A 21,778-nucleotide genomic window follows, 5' to 3' on the forward strand; every position below is an offset into this window, starting at 1 on the left:
GGTGGTCGCCAAAGGTGCAGCCAGTGGTGGTTGGCAGTGGTGATGGGTCCGTCCTCTGGCCTCCTCTCTCTCTCGAGATGGTTTTGGGTCGTTTTGCTTTTTGCTGTTTCTTTTTTTTTTTTTTTTAAAGAGATGGGGCCCGCTCGCCAAGTACGCGAGTGGTAGATGGAGGGGTGAACCTGAGGGGTTGGCGTGCATTTCTGCTTCCAGTGCCCCATTCCAAACCCCAAAGTTAGATAAACCATTTACCATTCCGATCCCATAGTTGTCATCTAGCCAACAACCATCCATTAAGATGAGACCCAAAATCTCATTTAGCCCAATTCACCCATTTGTCCAGCCCAGTCGACTTGCCAAGAAGAGAAGTTCAAAGTCAGCGTGTCTGTATTACTCAAACTTCTGGCCAGTTTACGTGCACATTATCTAATTGTGGGGAATCGATCCCATCCACCCCTTGCAGAGGTTCCAATTAGTTAGTGCAAAACTCGATATGGATTGGACACAAAAAAATTGATAGCACCTGAGAGGGTTTTAAACTTGAGATTTTAGGGTGGAACAAACTCTTAAGTTACGGGTCTTGATCACTAGACCAACTCCTTGGGTTAATTTCAAAATAAGTGTTATGAAGGAATTACTTACCAAAAAAAAAAATTGTTAGGAAGAAATTTGACATGATATGTCCACATCATCTTTGTTAGAAGGCCGAAAAGTCCCTTCATTACACGTACTTTTGTTAGAAGCGATCTCCCATCCATAACTATATCCATACAATGTCGTATTGCAAGGGTGTTTTTGTGAGAAGCCCTCTGTAAGCGACAAGTGGCATAATCCAAAAACGTCTAATAAAATTTAGATTTTAACTATTTTAAAATCTAATTTGATTCAAAAAGGAAGATAACTTAGAATTTGATAAATCCTATTAACCACGGATCAATAAAATCTATTTTTTCCCTTTTAATTGTCACGCATAACACGGGTTGATGCTAGTCGGTATTTATCGTGAGGCTTCTCTAAATCTCTCTAACGAATTCAAAGTTGAAATTTTTTCGTATTTCTTCTACGTTTCCCTAGAGTTTTGGACCAATTTTTAAATGTTTTTTTAAACAAGAAAATAATCAAAATCTTGCTTACAAGATGATATTATTTTCTCTTTTTGAACTTTTTCAAATTCAGTTTATGTTTTTATAGATATTCAATTTCCCGTTTAGACGATTCATGAACTAGATGCTAAAACAATTCGATCAGTAGGGACATAAACAAACTATAAATGTGGTGGCCTCGGTTACCTGGCCCCGTATTCCGAGACAAGTGCCCCGTGAGGGTCTGGTCAGTGAGTTGGTGGAAGGTAATGGAGCCGACATGCTGCTCGGTTTAGTGCTCGGTAGAAAGACCCTGTCTGGATTCGGTGAATGCCAGCAGCACGTGTTCCTGCTTCGGTGCTCCCGAAGCCGCCTAAGGGAGAAAGTGTGCCAGATGGCCGGGGTCCATGAGGATTACGTGGCAATTGTAATCATTGGGATCAGGTCTGGTCATATGCTCCGCAACCACTTTGCCCCTCTCGTCACATATGATGTCACCCGAGGCGGTTACTTGAGTGTACTCTTCACGCGTTGGCTTGGAGGCCAAGTAAACCTAGGTCAATAAATACAAAGGGATACTCATCTAGAGAGGTATGTCATTCCTCCCTAACTCTAGATCTAAATCCTTCCCCTGAGATTTAACTTGATTGTCGGAGGGTCACTGGACTATCCCAACCCTAGTGACTTGTTGCAGGTCTAGAAGCAGGAGAACGGATCAGCGGAGGGAGAATCCTAGCCCATATCACGGTTAAGGTCCCGTTAAATCGAACCCCTACAATAAACATAAACATAAAGCATGCAGGTCCGAAGTAGTGCCAGTCCAAAACAGCGTGCCTCTTTTATATCATCCATGCATTTCTTGCTCTTTCACAAACAACATTCAATAGGGACAGAAAGCACGTAAAAAGGTCGAACGCCAACGACATCTCAAACTCAGTAATTTTAAAAAATTTTGCCTCTTATTATTACTTACGGCTATTTGATTAACTTTTGTCAAACCAAAGCAATACTTCGTTCACGCGGTTGACAAGTTCGAACGGCGAGTTGTAGCCGGCAACAGTGTATGGCACAACGCCACCACCATATGTTTTTGCAATGGCTGATTCCCAAGGGGTGCCCTTCAGGCTTCCTCTCAATGCGGTCACTTGCGAAGGAATGTCTGTAATGTTCGTGAAGCCTCCGAATCTCCTAACGGCAGCGTACTTGCGCTTAGGGAGCGTCACCGGGCGAACCTGATCAGCGACAGGAGGGCTGATCTTCTGGTACTTTTGTGGCAAGTAGAAGTAGACGGTATACAATCCGGTAGTATTTGAAGGATTCACATCGACCAAAACGGGAGCGGTCATATTGATTTCCACCAACTGTTTGTTTTTTCCCAAAAAGTAAGCGAAGAGTCTGCGTGCCATCAAAATTCAAACGTGTTAGAAGATGATCGATAGCTCGCAAACATTAATGAATTTGGTCTGGATGACAATTCGTTTCGGCAACTGTTCAAAGAGAGAGAGAGAGAGAGAGCGATGCTTACATTTTGAAGCCTTTGCCGGATCCATCGTTGTAGGAAGTTGAGTTGATCCGGGGACTGGACACCCACAGAGCCCTCTTGTAACTTCGAATCTCATAATCCTTTTGGCTTTCAATCACTTGGTAAGGAGGGCACTCGAGTCTTTTGCAGTTTGGTGCCACTTCAAAACCCTTGGAATTAGCCTTTCCTTCACATAGCATCGACCCAAACAGGGCCATAGCAATTACCAGTACTAGAGCAAAATCTTTTCTGACCAACCCCATTTTTCCTTTGAAATACTTGCGGAGACTGAAGAGTTGTTTGGTTCATATATATACACAGTGGAATGCTGTATGAATTAGTTTTCGTTATGTAAACTCTCTCAAAATGGTAACTACTTCAATCTTACATCGGAAAAAAATTAAATAGAAAAAGATTTTCGAATCTGAGTCCACCTCAAATTAATAAGGTCAACAAAAAAAAAGGATAAACTAAATATTATTCCCAAATCTTGCACTTACTTGAGTTTTAGTTCATAACATCATAATGTGTTATGTTTTCCCCCTGTAATTGCACGAAATCCTGAATTTTGTATATAGGGGGTATCATATATTTCCCATATTTAGTTGATTGAAAATTTGAAACGCATATATTTGCAGTTTTGACTGGGATTGGTTACCTATTTTGAGGGACTCGCACACATTTATGGAACTTCTCAGATAATCAGTGGCGGCTTCATGGTTTTAGTTTAGCGATGATAAAAACATAAAGAAATTTTTTGGATACACAACTCTATATAAAAAGAAAATTGTTATTATGATTGAAAATGAATTGTGCTTAATTCATTTTATTTTGTTGAGTTATATGATCTACATACTCACAAATTTAAGTGAAGTTTTTTTTTTTAGATTGACTACTCATGAACAATTCAGTATCAATAATATGAAAAAATATGAAAGAAAAATCAAATTATATGTAAAAAGTACAAAATTTTAGTACATTTTTCGAGTCCAAAGGGTTCGCTTTCACCCTCTGGACTCCATGTGGAGCCGCCCCTGCTGATAATACCCTATTGAATAGTAATCATTTGAATTCTTGGAGGCTAGTTGTTGTAATTTCATAAAAAATGTGAACCCAAAAATGTCACGAAAAGTGAAATTAATAATTCAAATTCACTTTATGTGATCCAAACCACTTATTTCTCTTTCCGAGATATTTTGAATTAATTTTACGGGCTACCTTTCCAACCCCCAATTGAATTCCCAGCAAGCACAACTCTTGGCTTGGCCCGTCTCACTTTTTTCTTTTTTCTTGTTTCTCAGCTCACACACATACACACCCAAACATTAAGCATAATAGTAGCATATAATACCAACAGGACGCACTAATATAACTTTATTTCTATCTCTATATATACCTTCAATTATAATGTAAGCGTCCCACTCCCTCCATCCCTTCACATTTCGTAAATTCATTTTTTTATGAAAATATCATCATTACACTGTAAAAGTTAAAATTTTTCCTACTTATCATCTATGAAAACATCATCATTACACTTTTACTCATTAACTTTTTAAAATGGAATCTATTTTTAAGGGAAAAATATAAAATGTATCAATTTTTGCTTACTAACTTTATAAAATGGACACTTATTAAAGAACAGAACAAAATAAAATACTGAATTCTAAAAAAGGAGATAGAAAGAGTAAATTAGAGCATACCACTTTTGCCATGACTCAAAAGTTCAAAAGATGGTACAAATAAACCCAAATATAATCGTTGAGCCTGTTGCACAGTTCAAATTAATGTTCTTGTTTTTACTTTTCTCAGCTTTTTTTTTTTTTTTTTTAGTCATTTGTCTCGACGAGAGAAAATAGAAAAGTAAAACATTGTGACCGATGTTGACAAAAATTTATATAAGACGGCATTTTAGACCAAAAAAACAAGACAGTTATTTGATATTTTTTTCGTTTTAATAAACTTTTTTGGTTTTAGGTATTACTTTTTACTTTTTAAACTTCTCTCTTCAAGATGAGATAAAAAAAATAATGATGCAAATCTAACAATATTCATAAAGACAAACTTAAACACACAAAACAAAAATAAAAGGGACATTTATGGAAATGGTCCTCCTAGTTTCACCCGAGTCTCATTATCGTCCTCCAAGTATTAATTGCAACTCTAATAACCTTCAAGTTTGGTTTTTTTCCAAGTTAGTCCAATTGATAACATCTGTCAGCCAAATTGGATTGAAAAAATAAGATTGATAGCAGTTTGAATGTTACAGTTCATACCAAGTTGGTACAATTGATGACGCTGCCCTCAATCTTATTTTTTTTCTTCCAGTTTAGCTAACAAAAGTTATCAATTGGACCAATTTGATACGAAAACAAAACTTGAAGGTCAAAAGAGTTGTAATTAATACTTGGGGGGCGAAAATGAGACTCGGATGAAATTAGGAGGATCATTTATATAAATTTCCCTTAAATAAAATTTCCGTTTGATTAAAAAAAAAAAAAAAAGGGCACCGCTATTTGCAACCCTTTATTTTCTTCCATAACCCACTACATTTCGGTAAATAATTGTTAAAAATCATAAATAACATTTCGGTATATTGTTGTTGAGAATCATAAATAATATTTCGGTAAATTGCTGTTGAAAACAATATTATATTTCGGTAACTACATGTCGAAAATATGTTCAACTTTCGGTAAACAACTGCCGAACATGCATTTTCGGTAAATAGCTGTTGAAAAAAATATTATATTTTGGTAATTGGATGCTGAAAATATATCTCAATTTCGATAACTAATTGTCGATTATAATTGAAAATTTTTAACGGGCCATGGGAGAAAATAGAGGGCTGTGAATAGCAGCGTCCAAAAATAAAAAATTTCGGGTTCCACCCTCCGCTCATAGAGATCCGTGCTCAGCTAAAATAATCGTTTTCCATTTGGGCTGGTGTGGGGGAGGGGGAACTAAACTATTATGTGGTCTGTATTGCTTTTAATCTCTTTTATCCGATACTCAATAACTACATCCGCCGTTCACTCCTCTGCATCACATTTTATCTACCTTCTTCATAGAAATGGTGAGCATACCGGAGGTACCACTACGCAGCCCACCGGCCAACAACACCGGTAATGATAGTACCGCCTCTGCCTCCGCAAATAATAGTATTCCTCTAGTTGGCTTTGGGACAGCTTCGTGGCCCTTCGGTGAATCAGGAGAGATTCTAAAGGAGTCCATTTTGACGGCTATCGAACTCGGGTACCGCCATTTCGACACGGCCGCAGTTTACCAGTCGGAACAGTGTCTCGGTGAAGCCGTTTCACAAGCCCTTGATCTCGGACTCGTCAAATCTCGTGACGAGCTGTTCATCACGTCCAAGCTATGGTGCTCCGACGTGCACCCTTCCCGCGTCCTCCCTGCGCTACGAAATACGCTTCAGTGAGTTGTTCCATTCATTGGTTTTGATGGTTTATCGAAGGGCCTGTTTCTTTGGCAGCTTCTTTTTTGCATTCTCTTTTTCTCATTACGTGTTTGGCTGGGTAACCTGGGTTGTTTAGAGAAGAGAGAAGTAAGAAGTAGGAGGAGATGAGCTTCTTGACTTCTCATGTTTTACTTTTTTTTTATTTTGGTTAATAAAAAGTCCTGCAATGTATTTCGCACATATCTTTTAAACATTAATCATGTTGCAAAATATATTATGCACATATCTTCAAACACTAAATCATATTCAAAATACATTTTGACCAAAATTCAAAAAACTAAAAAGTCAATAATCAAAATGCAAAATACCAAAAAGTATGGTAACGGAACACTCCATAGTTGGGAGCACAACTCAAGAAAAAAATGAAAAGATGGTTTTTTATCCAAATCTATTCTAGGTACAATCTCCAATGAGTTTTGGGGGGTGTCGCCATTATTTTTACATAACTACTTTTATTCAGGAACAGAATAAAATAGTCATATCGATTCATTCGTTTTGAGATTTTTAATTTGAATTTGTAGGCAATGAATGTAAAAAAAAAAGAAGCAAAGGAATGATTGAAAATAATAATAATAATTAGAGAAAAATAAAAATAAAAATAATTATTAAAAAAATAAAGTAATAATTAAAATTCAAAATTCAAAATTCAAAATTCAAAACCAACGGGGTCATGATTTTTGAAATAGTCAATGACTTTGGGGTGGGGGACCGGGGGGACCTTCTCTCCGCCCCTAGGCTAAGGGCTTGGGCTAGAGTTTGGGTTTGGGCCTCGGGCCCTCTGTTATACAGGACCCTTTTTTTTGTTGAACTTTCTTTCATGGAAGTAAATTATAGTTTCAATCTTTGAATGCAATTACAATTAAAATTATTTTTTTAATAATAAAGAGGCTACACGATTCTTTTTGCGACATTAGTTATATGTAGTCAGGGCCGGCCCAAAGTATTTAGGTGCCCAAGGCCTCTGTTCTAAGAATAATGCCTTAAATGCTTGACAATTTTTACGGAAAAAAAAAACAGTCAGAGAAAGCCAAAACAATAGTATTAAATCCACTTTGCCAATTGAGGTTTTCCTCTATCTATGTGGGACAAACAAGTTGTAAAATAAAATCTCCCACTTATAGTCCCACATTGCTAGTTGAAGGAAACAATGAAGGCAAAAAAAAATTTATAAGTAGAAATTCCTATTGCCTTAGTGTCAATGCTCAAGAGACTGGGCCTTACTTCTGAAACTTGGACTGAGCATTTCTTAAAAAGAGTCCTACACAACCCAAATACTAAAAAAAATTAGGGTGCCCCAAAATTGGGCATCTTGATGCCCAAGGCCCAGGCCTTGTGCTTGGGCCGGCTATGTATGTAGTGTTTTTAATGCATGACTTCAACGCAATGTGCATGGAATATATTCGAATATGTACTCTAGGCAAAAAGCTTTTATTTTTTTTTTATGGGCTATTAGGCAAAAAGTGTTGAATAACAATTCTTATTTCTATTGAACAATCAATTCAATGATACATTACAAAATTTTCATATTTGACAAAATAGTGGATAAAATACTTTTTTCACATAAAATCACCCTAAAGCACCCATGTAGGATAATTATATTGGGGGTTTTCTACTTCAAAAATTAAAGTTTGGACTTTAAACGCTATGGTTTGGATTATTGATTATAAAATAGCATTATCTACTGTGGACATGCGAATTAGAAACCATATATATATATATAACTCATGATGGAATTGGATAGAGCTATGAGGGGCCAAAAGTTTCGGGCTTAGAGCCATATTAGCCTGGTAGCCCAACAACTGGGCGTCTGGTAGGGCCAAGCTCCAAAACCTCTAGCCCAAGCCCAAGCCCTATCCGTAAAACTTGGTGGGGCAAAGGCCAGGCTAAAATCGGTCCCCACTAAGCTAAAATCCAATGGGCTCGACAGGCTTTCAGGCGGCTGGGCCAAATTTGCACACTACTAAGTACTAAGGCAGGACAGTTAATTAAAGAAAGAATTAAAGAGAGGTGATAGAATATGAATCAGACGTGTAACTTTCTGAGAAACCGTATCGTGTATATAACATATCTAACATATATATATATATATATATATATATATATATATATATATATATATATATATATATATATATATCATCCTACACTATTCTCTCATACCTCGTTTGCAAGAAGTGGGTGAAATATCTTCAAGGTGTCAATGTAGTTGTCTTTATGTTAGGATATTTATTTGCATAATCTCTTGATCGATGTGTTATCTTGATGATTTATCATTTGTTTTCAAAAGTTTTCTGACATTTTTATGTTGTGATCATGAATATGATAAATTTGTTGTACTTTTCCAAGTAATTTTATGTTGTGGTGAATTGATAATATTATCTTGTTATGGTAAAATTACCATATAAGTACTAAAGTTTACGGAAGTTTATGAGATATTTGTGGTACTGTTTTGTACTAAATTATGACAAGTTTATCAAAAAATTACGTCTTGCAGAAATTATGAGAAATTTTAGATATACAGACAATGATAAATCCATTTCAAATAGTGTAAGTTTTGCACAATATTTCATGCAGTATTCGTTATTTAGTCATCAACCCTAGTTGTTATTGATATGAATAATTTGTTTCAGTTTACGTGATGGGTTTAGCTTCAAACGAATCCCATTAATCTTGTTATAGTTAATGTTTAAGATAACCACTCTTACGTTTTACTAGTCGGTGCATTGGAAATATTGGAGACTAAAAAATTAATGGGGAGTTTGTTAAGAACCGATTGTGAAAAATTAAGAAATGAGAAAAGGTGGGCTGTGCTCTAGGGAGGGAGGGAGTATGTTTATTTGAAATTCAAGACTAAAAGATAACTTACTTTTTCAACAAGGATTAAATCTTAAGGAAGACCAAAGAACAAGACTATTGCTAGCCTTTCCTCTTGGGGCCAAGGTTGGCATCTTGCATGTTAGCCTTTCTTTTTTGGGTTTAGGCGGCATATGATTGTCGGACTGGGGGACCCTTCAGGGTCGGCAGGGGTGTTGGTCCTTTCAAACAGCCTTGTTTTACTCCATGAAACTCATCCCCTTTTAATGCTTGTTTGTTCCCTGTTTGGCACCCACCAAAAGTGGGTAAGATGGTTAATGATTTTTTGATTTTTTCCTGGGGGAGTGATTTTCATATATACTTCCCTTTTTAATATTCACATTTTCTTTCTTTTTGTTTTTAAGTGTTGAAAATGTATGTATTTTTTTTTTTTTTTTTGCTAAAAGACAAAGAAGGAAGGTGTGGATGTAAAAGAGGAGTGTGAAAATCATTTTTCTTTTTTTGTGGGGTTTATTTTGGATCCCACATAAATGATTGAAATCGCTTATTCTTCAATTTTTTTTTTATGAGTTCCTACAAAAAAAATTAGCTTAATTTGATATCAGTTAGGCTTTTTAAAAATTTGTAGGGCAAAACACTTTATTTCAGACTAATGATTATTGAATTTTGAGGGGTCCATTTCGGATCTCACAAAGATAATTCTAATCACTCATTATTATTTAAATGTGTTCATGCTAAAAAATTAGCTCAAACCGATATAGGTAAATGCCTTTTCAAAATTCGTAGGCGCAATTTTGAAAAAGCTCTTACCGATATCGGCTAGCTTGAGCTAATTTTTTACAACAACCTATGAAAACACATTTTAAGAATAAAATGAGCGGTTTAAACATCTTTGTTGGACTCAAAATGGGTCCCACAAAAAATCAATAATATCTTGTCCATTTTGTGGGTACCAAACAGGGAACAAACGAGCATAAAAGGTGAGGGGTTTCGTGAAGCAAAACAGGTTCGTTTGAAAGGGGCAGCACCCCTCCTAACCCTGCTAGCCAGCAGGGTCTCCGAGTCCTATGATTGTCCTAGCTAGCAATACACTACAAGAAAAAAAGTTATTCCTGAGGCTTTTATTAGCAACATTTAAAAAAAAAAAAAAATCTTCGCCATAGAAGACATTTTTCGGCATTTTTGGAAAAACGTCGCCAGAAAGGCGATTTTTACTCATGAATGAATTATGACTTTTTTCGAAAAATGCCGCCATAGATCTTTTACGACGTTTCTTAAACGCCAAAATCCCCAGCTGACTTTGGCATCCTCAGCGTTTGCAAAAACACCGCTAGAATCTTTGCCGGTGTTTTTCGGGTCTTTCCCGGCGTTTTTCAAATGTTGTTAAAGGGAAAAAAAATTTGTAGTGATAGGTGCCAACTTAATTGGGATGTATTGTTTATTATGATTAATAAATATTTTTTGCTAATAAAAAAAAAACAAGACTGATATTTAAGTTACCTTATTTTCTTCAATATATACTAACACAATTTATTTTCACCCTTAGTGCACTCACTCTTTAATTACCTAAATTAATGCACACTCTCTCTCTCTCTCTCTCTCTCTCTCTCTCTCTATATATATATATATAGATTTCTTTTCAGGTCCGAACGCCTTACGGACCGGACCGTCCAAACCTCGCATTTCCCGATCGAATTTCGATGATCCGAGCCGCTCAAAGTAATCAGAACGTGATTTTAAGGGTACCCGCGAGAAATCAGCAAAAAAAAATGATCGGGAAGGGCTTGATCCAAACAGTTTTTTATTGAACGGTTCAGTAAAAAACTGCTCGGATCAAGCCCTTCCCGGTCATTTTTTTTGCTGATTTCTCGCGAGTACCTTTAAAATCACGTTTTGAACACATTGAGCGGCTCGGATCATCGCAAATCGATCCGGAAAGGGAAAATTTGGACCATAAGAAAATCCAGGTGAGTGAACCTGAAAATTACTATATATATATGTGTGTGCAGTTATTCAATTTACGTCCTGTAACACACATTTTAGTACATAAAATAGCTAACCCACTAGAGATTAGAGATGCTCTAAGAGCATCTCCAATCCATCTCCATTCCTTCAAAATAGAGAATGAATGTGACACATTGAGGGGAGATTTTGTAATTTATTTCTTTTTTTCTTCACTTTTTGTACTTTTTGGGAGAATTTTTGAGGGACCCATCGTCCTTTTTAGAGTTTGGAGAAATTTTATACTCCAAATTTGCTTTTGGTCCTCCATTTTTAGAGGACCAAATTTACTTTTGGAGGACCAAACTCTAAAAAGGACGGTGGGTTCCTCAAAGATTCTCCCAAAAAGTACAAAAAGTGAAGAAAAAAGGAAATAAATTACAAAATCTCCCCTCAATGTGTCACATCCATCTTCTATTTTGGAGAAATAGAGATGGATTGGAGATGCCCTAAGTCAAATCCTAATGCTTTGGTGTCCATCTCTGATAACCACATTTTGATTACTATGTGATGTGTTATCACTGTATTAGTAGAGTACATCTCACTAGTCATGTACTTTACCAATGAAAAGTGATGATACATCACATGGCACCAAAAATGTGGTCATCAGAGATGACCACTATGGCATTGCAACTTCAAATGTCCAACATGATGAACACTTTGTACTTTTTACACCGGGAAGTACCGCGGTTTTGTTTTTTGTGTTTTTTTTTTCACAGTGTTTCTAGCATTGCTCAATGAATTTTATACTTGTTTTTTTTCCCATTCCAAATACAGATTGAAGAAGATGTAATTTAATCTGCTTGTGTTTTACTTTTTGAGTGAATTAGGAAACTTGGGTTGGAGTATTTGGATCTGTATCTAATTCACTTTCCAATAAGCATGAAGCCCGCGGCGGGCTATGTGTTGCCTTTCAGTCAGAGTGACCTTCTTCCCATGGATTTCAAGTCTGTATGGGAAGCTATGGAGGAATGTCATAAACTAGGCCTCACCAAGAATATTGGAGTGAGCAATTTCTCTTCCAAAAAACTTAAGCAGTTACTTCTCACAGCAAACATTCCTCCAGCTGTCAATCAAGTAAGTATTGTCTTCAAGGTTTTAAATACCGGAAACGGGTGCAAAATATTAATAGTAGCTGTGTAACGGTGGAGAAAGTATTGAATAATACGTAGCGGAAATCGAATGTAACGGCGTCGTTAGTTTTGGAGCTAGAGCTCGATCTTGAAGCATTCGTATATGTTGTGTATTGACCGTGAAGAGGGCAAAAAACTAGAGTGTAAAGTGAAATGTATCAAGAATAGGCTGATACACTTGCAAGTTTTTAGTAGCATCGAGATATCAGCGGTATTGTATGGGAGAGCCAAAAAACTAATACGTGGCAGGCCCAAAGATGGGACCAGATGGTCTAGTGGCGGCGACCGCCACGACAAGAATTTTAGAAAATGCAATTATTATATGTAAAAAAAAAAATTATGCCTAACTTATATAGTCTCGCAATCATTAGATTTTTTTAGTATATATTTCGCCAATGCTAGGGTAAAATCCTGGTTCCATCCTTGGTGGCAGTCAAACCGACCAATGCCCGATGCGTATCGCTTTTGAATTTTTGACACTTCATAGTCACTACGACCACTACCTGATTCCCGCCACGTATCATTCGAAACCCTCGTTTCTGCTACCCAATCCACTACCGCTATTTAAAGCTTTGCTTTTTATACACTCTTCAATATCAGGTTCAATTTTGTAATTTGTGCTTTTATTTTGCCTGCATATGTCCTAATTAATTGGTTAATTTCTTGTGTTCTAAACCTACTTATTGTTACCATTATATTTGGGTTGAATCATGCAAGGTGGAGATGAACCCACTTTGGCAGCAAAAGAAGCTGAGGAAGTTCTGTGAGGAAAAGGGCATCCATGTTACTGCATACTCACCTTTAGGTGCTAAAGGAACACTTTGGGGAACCGACCAAGTCATGGAGTGTGAGATACTCAAAGAAATTGCCAAGTCCAAAGGAAAGACTCTTGCACAGGTAACTAATCAACTCCTTAATTATAAGTAATATAATTAATAATTAATGGTATTTGGATACGTACGTATACCGATCATAAACAACTTGATACTTTATATATATATATAAAATTCGACAGTCCGGCTCTTATGAGGACCACCTCATTTTAATAAAATGCAGACCTCCCTTTCCCGATCGAATTTCGATGATCTGAGCCGCTCAATGTGTTCAGAATGTGATTTTAAGGGTACCCAGAAGAAATCAGCAAAAAAAATGATCAGAAAGGGCTTCATCCGAGCAGTTTTTGTTTATTTTTTATCGAACGGTTCAAAGAAAAACTGCTCGGATGAAGCCCTTCCCGATCATTTTTTTTGCCGATTTCTTGCGAGTACCCTTCAAATCACGTTCTGAACACATTGAGCGGTTCGGATCATCAAAATTTGATCGGAAAATGAAAGAAATGAGAGGGTCCGCATTTTAACTAAAATTTGGACTCCCTCATTTGAGACTGACTGTATAATTCGATTACTTATCAGTATATGAACAATATGATACTTTTGTTTTTATCACAAAAAGTTTTTTATACATAAAGCATGAAGCAACGCGTTTTGAACACACAAAGTTTTTTATCACGAAAAGTTTTCGTTTTTGATCCCTTAAATCGCCTATTTTCATTTTTCTAATAAGAAGAATAACATCTAACTTGTGCGTACAACACTACCAATGATCATCCAAATCACATAAATTCGAGCCAACAAATTCAAACTCAATACCATATTGCATTCATAAGATCTAAGTTCAAACATGACATAAATTAAAGCTACTAAATAATAGAGTCAAATTCACACACAAATGTAGCTAAAAAGTGTTTTCCCCATAGGGGGTCGTATTCTGCAAAGGATTATATAAAGTTTGTCTTTAACTGTCTTCATCACTCTTGAATGTGTACCTACTTTTTCAAAGAGCATAATTAAGAACATGCAACACAAAAACATACAAATAATAATAACTAAATGAGAAAGATTTCTTCTTGTTGTCTGTGTGTGAAAAGGTCTGCTTGAGATGGGTGTACGAGCAAGGAGTGAGCGCACTTGTAAAGAGCTTTAACAAGGAAAGGATGAGACAAAATCTTGAAATATTGGGTTGGACACTAAACCCAGAAGAGTCTCAAAAGATCAATCAAATTCCACAACAAAAGGGGTGTCGTGGACTTGAGTTCGTATCTGATGGTGGTCCCTACAAATCTGTTGAGGACCTCTGGGATGAACCCATTGATCTAAATGTTACTGGGTAATTTATTATCATAGATCGCATCTATTATTCCATGCATTTTTAAATAATAGTCCACTACGAAAAGACAAGCAATTTTTCAAAAAAGAAAAGTAAAGTACTTTTGTGTATAAGTTATTAAATCTCTTGAAACCAAATTTAAGATCTCAAATTTGAGACCTTTAATTTGGTGTCAAGAAATTAAAAAATTATGAAAAGTACATAAATTTTTATACAAACATTGCACGTCTTTTTCATAGCGGACTATCATTTAAGAGTGGAGGAATCAGTAATTTTGAATAAGTTCGAGGACTTAGCTACGAATTCATTGTTATGGTTACAAGTGCAATAATGCTTCGAACAATAGACTTTTGCGACTAATGATATTTTGCTACGAAAGTTTCTTTGTTGCTGAAGGATACATGCTTTTGGCGAACAATGATACCCGTTTGGCTAAATAAGTCAACAGGCTTATTTTTTTGTTCTTATTCAATTTTTTTTTGTATTTGTTAGTTTTTCGTCAATTTTTTTGGGATTATTGCAACGTCATGATGAGAGAAATCTAAAAAGTAAAAAATTCTGATTGAAATTCGATTTTTTTGGAATAAAGACGAAAAAATTAACTTATTGACTTATTTTTGTCTTTATTCAAAACAATTAGATTTCGATCGTAATTTTTTTATCTTTTAAAATTCCTCTTGTCATGACGATGCAATAATCTCTAAAAAAATTGACGAAAAACTAACAAATACGAAAAAAAACTTGAATAAGGACAAAAAAAAAAGCCAGTTGACTACTTAACATTTGGTCGCCAAATACCTTTTCCTACAAGCCATAGGCGACCAACGCAGCGACCAAAATATTTAGTCGCAGCATAGATTTGGCGACTACATTTGAGTCTTTTGGCAATGAAATGATTAGTCACCAAATGTGTTTTTTCTTGTAGTGAATACTCGAAATGTGTTCTTTTGAATAAAGCATCATCTAGAGCTTAATTAGATAAAGCTCAAAGGTTTTTGTTAGCTGAATAACTTGGAATGTTAATCTGGTTGAATTTGTCAATGTAATCAACTTTAGCACTTCTACGTCTACTACAAGACAACCAACCACAAGAACATATGAAATTCTAAAAGTACCCCTCTATTGTGTGACCTAATCATAAAATAATATGCCTTTTTCTCTGATGAACGATATACTATTTTGTGGTGAATGTTATGATGGGTGACAAAGTAAATAAAGTTATTTTAAAAATATTTTGCCATTTTGAAAAATCTTATCCATCAAATGGAGAAAATGTTATGCCTTCTTAAATTTTATGGTGTTATTTTGGCGTGACATTTTGTGATTTTAATTCCACCGTTCGGGAATTTTTTTGCTACGCCATCTTTGTGGATGATGCTACGTCTTCTTATGGTGAAAGTTCTTAGTACTGAAAGACAAATTTTAACACACATCCATATAAAGTTACTTTCAATACACCTCACGGATATCATTATATTTTTCCTGAATATTGATATATCTTTTACGCGTTATAATTCATATGTCCTAAGAACTCTAGTTAGCATTTCCCTTGTAACAAAGTGGAATGCAAGAACTTACTTTTTTGTTGGTCTTCAAACTTTTTAGGCCTACATGATCTCATATCACACCATCACCAATTCGTGTCAAAATTTCTACAATCACATTTAAATCCATATTGTTTTTCATGTTGTCATAGGGCGTTGGTTTTGATCCACATGCGATATGTGCTCATGTTAACTAATTGCGTCAAATTTCAACACTCTTTCTGTTAACACAGAAAAAGAGGGTCTTTATTAATGGAGAACCCAGTGTAAGGACCAAACATCATCAAGGGTAAGACTATCTATCTAGCCTGAGGGACAGGACCCCCAGTTTTCTAGTCTAGCACCTAATAGGGATTGCATAGTCAATGAATGAGTTACCCTATTACAAGAATGTTTGACGTGCACAAAATTATAAGAGGAAAATAAAGGTCGTAGACCTGAACAATCCGAGAGAATAGATCTACAATCTACAAATGATTTTCACTTGAGAGAGTGCTTGAATTACTTGTGAGGGAATCACCTTCCACAACAATCCTTCATCAAAAAACCTCTCTCTTTCTCTCTCTAGAAACAAAAAGCCACATCTTCCCCAGTTAGGGAGGATATGAGATCCTCCCTCCTCCCCTCAGGCGCTCATCCTCGTTTTCTTTCCTTTTCTCCCCTCTCCCTTGCGTTCGCTTCCCTCCCTCCCCTTTCTCAAGCTCGTTTTCCCTTTTCCCTTGGACTTCTCGTTCCGTCGGCTACACTCGTCGGTTCTTTCTCTTGGGTTGTTCCAATCTTGTGCTTAACAGCTTTGTGGTGTTTCTCAGCGGCGGTCTTATCCGTTGGGTTGTGGTCTCCCACCGGTTCCTCTCTTGAATAGATCGTGGTTTTGCTTAACAGCGTTTTGGATTCCACGAAGTCCTGTGTTGTGCCTCTCCTCTCCGGCCGCTTACTTTGGTTTTCGACTGGTGGTCTATCCTTGGCGCTCTAGTTGATTGGTGGTTGGGAGTGAGCATGCGTTGCTCTTTTGGGTTTAGACTCAGATCAGCAATGGTGGCTGCTGATGGTGGGGGTATGTGGTGCTAGGCTTTTGGACGGTGGCGCTAGGTGCAGTACGTGGTGGGCAAAGTTTGTGTTGGGTTGCAGCTTTAAGTGGCTATTTGGGGAGGCAGTGTTTTGATGGGGCTCTAGGTTTTGGGGGTGGTTGCCTAGGGTTAGGGTTTTTTTCTTTTTTGCAGGTGGTGTCTGATGGAAGTTGGTGGTGTTGGGGGTTTGGAACAGAGGAGACAATTTTGTCGGTAGCACGGGGAGATTTTGGGGGGCAACATGGGGGGTTTTGGTGGTAGCAAGTGTGTGGCAGTTTGGTTCATGCACTACAATAAAATATGTAATTGGTGACGAAAATTTTTTGTCATCAAAGGGTTGGATTTCGTCCCAAATTCGTCGGAGAAGGTTGGTTGCAAAAGAGCTTGGCGACGAAAAATATATATTCATTGCCGATTATTCCTTTTGGCGACGAAAAAATTCGTCGCCAAAAGTTGACCATTGGCGACGAAATGTAGCAATTTGGTGATGAAATTTTTTTGTCGCTAATTCCACTTTCGTATGGGAAAAAAATCAACTTCTTGTGCCTCTTGGATTTTGAACCAAGGCCTTTCAACTAAACACACCCATGCGCGACCAACTGCACTAATTACACTTTTCAAAATGTATTAGGAATATCCAATATATAACATATATGTTCAATATTTGTTTTTAGTATTTTTTTTTTGATTTCATTACTATCAAATGCGATAACTAAGAGGAGATCAATTATTCTTTTATTTGTTTTATTCTTAATTAACTTTAAAACATAAATTGATTTATTAAACCTCATTATCTTGCTAGTACAAAATTAGTATTGGTTCTAATACATGTTAGGAAAAAAAAATACACACAATAAACAAAAAAATTAAATTACAATAAATTGTTTTTGACTAAATAATCAAAAATCCATTTATATTCGGACTTGTAGAGGTGTCCTGTTTAACTTCGTGCTAACCGTGCTTCGTGTCGTGCCGTGCCAGGCCGTTTACTGTATTTACTTAAATCGTGTCGTGCTGTGCCATTTGCCAATCGTGTCGTGCCGTGCCGGCCCGTTTCTGAAATCGTGTCGTGTCGTGCCGGTTCATTTTCTTAAATCGTGTCGTGTCGTGCCATTTTCAATCGTGTGGTGTCGTTCCAGCCCGTTTTCTTAAATCGTGTCGTGTCGTGCCGGCCCGTGTTCTTAAATCATGTCGTGCCGTGCCGTTTTCAATCGTGTCAAGATGTGCCGGCCCGTTTACTTAATCGTGTCGTGTCGGATCGGACCATGCCGTTTTAGTCTGCCCTAACATGTGTGGGTTGACTTAAAGCATAACTAACCTCGCATCAGACATACAACCATTGTATACATTTGGTTTTTTTGCATATTGGAAACTCAGCGACATTGGATAAGGATAGAGATCCTTGCATTCGCTGCATCCTCATAAAAAACAAGGGATGAGTGTGTGTGTGTGTGTGTGTGTTTTTTTTTTAGACAGAGAGAGAGAGACGAAGTTGCTATTCAACTTCGATTGCCCCTTCTTTTTCCTTTTTTTCTTTTGAACGTCCCTTATTTTTCCTCGCTTTCCTAACTTCCTACTTGATAAATCTTAGACAACTTTTCACTTGATAAATCTTAGACAACTTTTCGGTTAATATACAAGCGAGTTTGGTAAAGGGCTCAATCAATCTGCACTTGCGCTTTTAATCCTTATTGTCGCACATTTGAATAGTTTGGGGTGTTTTCTTAAAGACGCTTTTATCGTTTTACGCTCATGCTAGTGCACGGGAATTATGTTAGGCAAAAGGTTTACTCTCAGTCTCAGAATATCATAAATGCATAATCCCTCTATGACTTGTAACTTGCAGAAGAGAAAAAGGAGAGGACAATTCACAATGAAAAGAGAAAGAATAATAATGGACAACAACATTTTCATATACCAATCCTTCTAGATTAGATGGCACGCCAAAACAATTTTACAATTAAAAAATAACATATTACAACCCCTAATTAAAAAGAAATTCTTGGTCGTAATGAAGTAAAATTTAACAATTAAAAAAATAACATATTACAAATGGTCCTATTGTCCTAACTGCCCCTAATTAAAAAGAAATTCTTGGTCTTCCATCCTTTGCTGCTTCTTCCCTTGGGACTCGGTCACTGAGTGCTTGGATACTTAGATACGTGTCGAACACTTGTTAACATTTGGCTAATAGGCTCAGATAATTTGTAAGTTTATAGACCACTTTTTGAAGGACTAATAGGTTGCAACATTAGTTGCCAATTTGACCTTCAAATGTTGCCTCACCTAAGTTCAACATATTTTACAAAACTTTATCATCATAGCCAAATAAATCTGGAAAGGGCCCGATTGGAACACAAATACACACCAGCTGGCTGCTGTATCTTTAACACACACACACACACACACACACACACACCTGTTGGAACAAGCACACACACCTGCACTTTATTGAACCAAAAACAGAAAACCTGCCAAAACCCTTCAAACTTTGAACCAACAACCAACTAAAAACTGCACATTTTCAAACCAGCTGGCTGTTGTATCTTTAACACACACACACACACGCACACACACACACACCTGCTGGAAGAAACACACACATGACACACCTGCACTTTTTTGAACCAAAAACCTGCCAAAACCCTCCAAATTTTGAACCAAAAACCAACTAAAAACTGCACATTTTGAAACCAGCATAAAATTTGCCAAAAAACAGCACCAGAAGAGCAACAGACACACACACACATATGCACCTGCACTTCACAGTAAAAGTGCAGATTTCTCTCAAACACTGACAGAGCCCAATTTTTCATCACAAATTCCGGATGCATAAAGTGATAAAGTCCAGATTACTCTCAAACACACACACAAAGCTTGCTCAATCCAGTAAACACACACATACTCGGGACACTAAAACTTGCATTGAAAGGCACCCACACCCACACACTGACACACAGAGTTGTTCAAACAGCAACAGCAGCAGCACATAAAGTCATTTATGCTCAATTTTTGCTCAGTTTCTGTTCATTCCAATAACAAATGAAAACTTGAAGTATAACACCAATTTGGCTCAGATTATATCATCATAGCCACACTAAACACCAAAAGGCTCAGATTATATCATCATAACCATACTAAAACACCAATTAGGCTCAAATTACATCATCATAGCCACACTTAACACCAATTTAGCTCAGATTATATCATCATAGCCACACTAAACACCAAAGGCTCAGATTACATCATCACAGCCACACTAAACACTGAAGGCTCAGATCAGATTATATCATCATAGCACACACTTAGATATATAAAGAATAACACCTGGATGTGGCAACATTAAGTTGTCATTTAAGGCATTCATAAGTTACCAGCATTATCATGGCCACACTAAACACCAAAAGCTCAGATTATATCATCATAGTACACACTCAGATATATAAAGAATAGCACCTGGATGCGACAACATTAAGTTGCCATTTAAGACCTCATAAGTTACTAGCATCAGCAATGCATCTCTCCCTAATCAGCATCTATATCTAAGTCCGAAAAATAATCTCTAAATTCATCTCTAGGATGACATTTTTGAATTCCAAGACGTGCATCCTCCCAATCTTTTAAGCATATAAGACAGTCCAAAATGTCAGGAGCTAGTCTGCTCCTCCTCTCATCCAACACTCTATTACCTGCACTAAAAGCAGATTTGGAAGCCCTTGAAGACACAGGTGGTGTTAGTAAATCACGTGCCATGATAGAAAGAATGGGAAATGTCCTTTCAGTTTTTTTCCACCAAGCTAAGATATCAAATGATTGTAACTCATCTTTGGTAAGTAAATTTATCTCTACATATTGACTAAGTTCAGAGCGTGAAGAAGTTTCACTTCTACCTAACCCTGAAATCAGAAACCAAGATGGGTCATTCTCATTGTTACTTGTAGAACATGGGTCATTAATACTTGAAGAAGATGGACCAGCAGTAGTAGTAGTAGTGCTTGCAAATTTAGACTCATATGAAGCATATATTGAAGTCAACAGTGCAGTCACAGTAGAATTAGAAGATAATGTAATCCCTAAATTCTCACCAATCCCTTCTAAAAGCAATTCAACACCATTTACCTTAATCCTTGGGTCCATTACAGAAGCTACAATAAATATTGTTGGCATGTTCTCAAAATATTTTTTGAATTTATCTTCCATAGACTTACAAGCAGCTACCAAATTTGGTTTCGTTCTATGATTTTTAAGATTGTGACTCATATTATACAAGTGATTAAGTACAAGACAAGTAGTAGGATAACGAACACCTGAGCAAGCTAAGGTAGCAGCATAAAATATTTTCAAAAATTTCATAAAGTCAAAAGCAATCTTCCAATCAGCTCGAGTTAAACCACCATCAGGACGCGTGTACTTGGAATTAACATAAGCAGAAATTACATCAGCGTGATTCCTACAAGATTTTAACATAAGAAATGTTGAATTCCAACGAGTTTTAACATCAGTTTTGATTTGTTTTTGTTTAATGTTGTAACTTACACACAATCCTTCAAATTCTTGTTGCCTAGCTGGGGAAGTAGCAATAAAAAGAATAGCATCACTAATTTTTTCCACTTGTGGTCCTATATGTTTCAAACCATCTTGCACAACTAAGTTAATTATATGGCATACACATCGCACATGAAAAAATTGTCCGGCATGAGTAGTCAAATTCGTTTTGAACAAATCAATTGAACTGGTATTAGCGGAATGATTATCAAAAGTAATACTGAAAACTTTATCAACAATTTCAAACTCCCTAAAAGCACCCATTATACATTGAAAAATGTTCATAGCATTATGAGGATACTTCATTAAACGGAAAGCAATAATTTTTTTATTCAAAATCCAATTGGTGTCTATATAATGAGCTGTTACAGAAATGTAACTAAGATTATTTCGACCACTCCACAAATCAGAAGTAAAAGAGATTAATTTACCAAG

At 36.6% G+C, this 21,778-nt stretch overlaps 2 protein-coding genes across 2 annotated transcripts; one reads left to right on the forward strand and one right to left on the reverse strand.

The window, feature by feature from the left end:
• Positions 1 to 1,927: 1,927 nt before the first annotated feature.
• Positions 1,928 to 2,900, reverse strand: LOC131332674 (uncharacterized). The gene is made up of 2 exons (XM_058366975.1): positions 2,605 to 2,900; positions 1,928 to 2,474 (listed from the first exon to the last, which is right to left on the reverse strand). Exons 1-2 carry the CDS (start codon positions 2,862 to 2,864, stop codon positions 2,063 to 2,065), a joined length of 672 nt encoding a protein of 223 aa, XP_058222958.1. The 5' UTR covers positions 2,865 to 2,900; the 3' UTR covers positions 1,928 to 2,062.
• A 2,691-nt stretch (positions 2,901 to 5,591) lies between these two features.
• LOC131336287 (non-functional NADPH-dependent codeinone reductase 2-like) lies at positions 5,592 to 14,582 on the forward strand. The gene is made up of 4 exons (XM_058372072.1): positions 5,592 to 6,030; positions 11,719 to 11,965; positions 12,739 to 12,918; positions 13,949 to 14,582. The coding sequence occupies exons 1-4, from the start codon at positions 5,669 to 5,671 to the stop codon at positions 14,189 to 14,191; spliced, it is 1,032 nt and encodes a 343-aa protein (XP_058228055.1). The 5' UTR covers positions 5,592 to 5,668; the 3' UTR covers positions 14,192 to 14,582.
• The last annotated feature ends 7,196 nt before the right edge of the window (positions 14,583 to 21,778 follow it).

The sequence above is a fragment of the Rhododendron vialii genome, chromosome 1a (genome assembly GCF_030253575.1).
Source record: "Rhododendron vialii isolate Sample 1 chromosome 1a, ASM3025357v1".
NCBI classification, from domain to species: Eukaryota; Viridiplantae; Streptophyta; class Magnoliopsida; order Ericales; family Ericaceae; genus Rhododendron; species Rhododendron vialii.

Excerpts from the sequence above, each read along its gene's own strand:
- LOC131332674 (XM_058366975.1), bottom strand. The coding sequence starts at position 2,864 with ATGGGGTTGGTCAGAAAAGATTTTGCTCTAGTACTGGTAATTGCTATG. Across the intron at positions 2,475-2,604 it reads TCCGGCAAAGGCTTCAAAAT|ACTCTTCGCTTACTTTTTGG; the intron begins GTAAGCATCGCT and ends GATGGCACGCAG.
- LOC131336287 (XM_058372072.1), top strand. The coding sequence starts at position 5,669 with ATGGTGAGCATACCGGAGGTACCACTACGCAGCCCACCGGCCAACAAC. Across the intron at positions 6,031-11,718 it reads GCGCTACGAAATACGCTTCA|GAAACTTGGGTTGGAGTATT; the intron begins GTGAGTTGTTCC and ends TGAGTGAATTAG. Across the intron at positions 12,919-13,948 it reads AAGGAAAGACTCTTGCACAG|GTCTGCTTGAGATGGGTGTA; the intron begins GTAACTAATCAA and ends GTGTGTGAAAAG.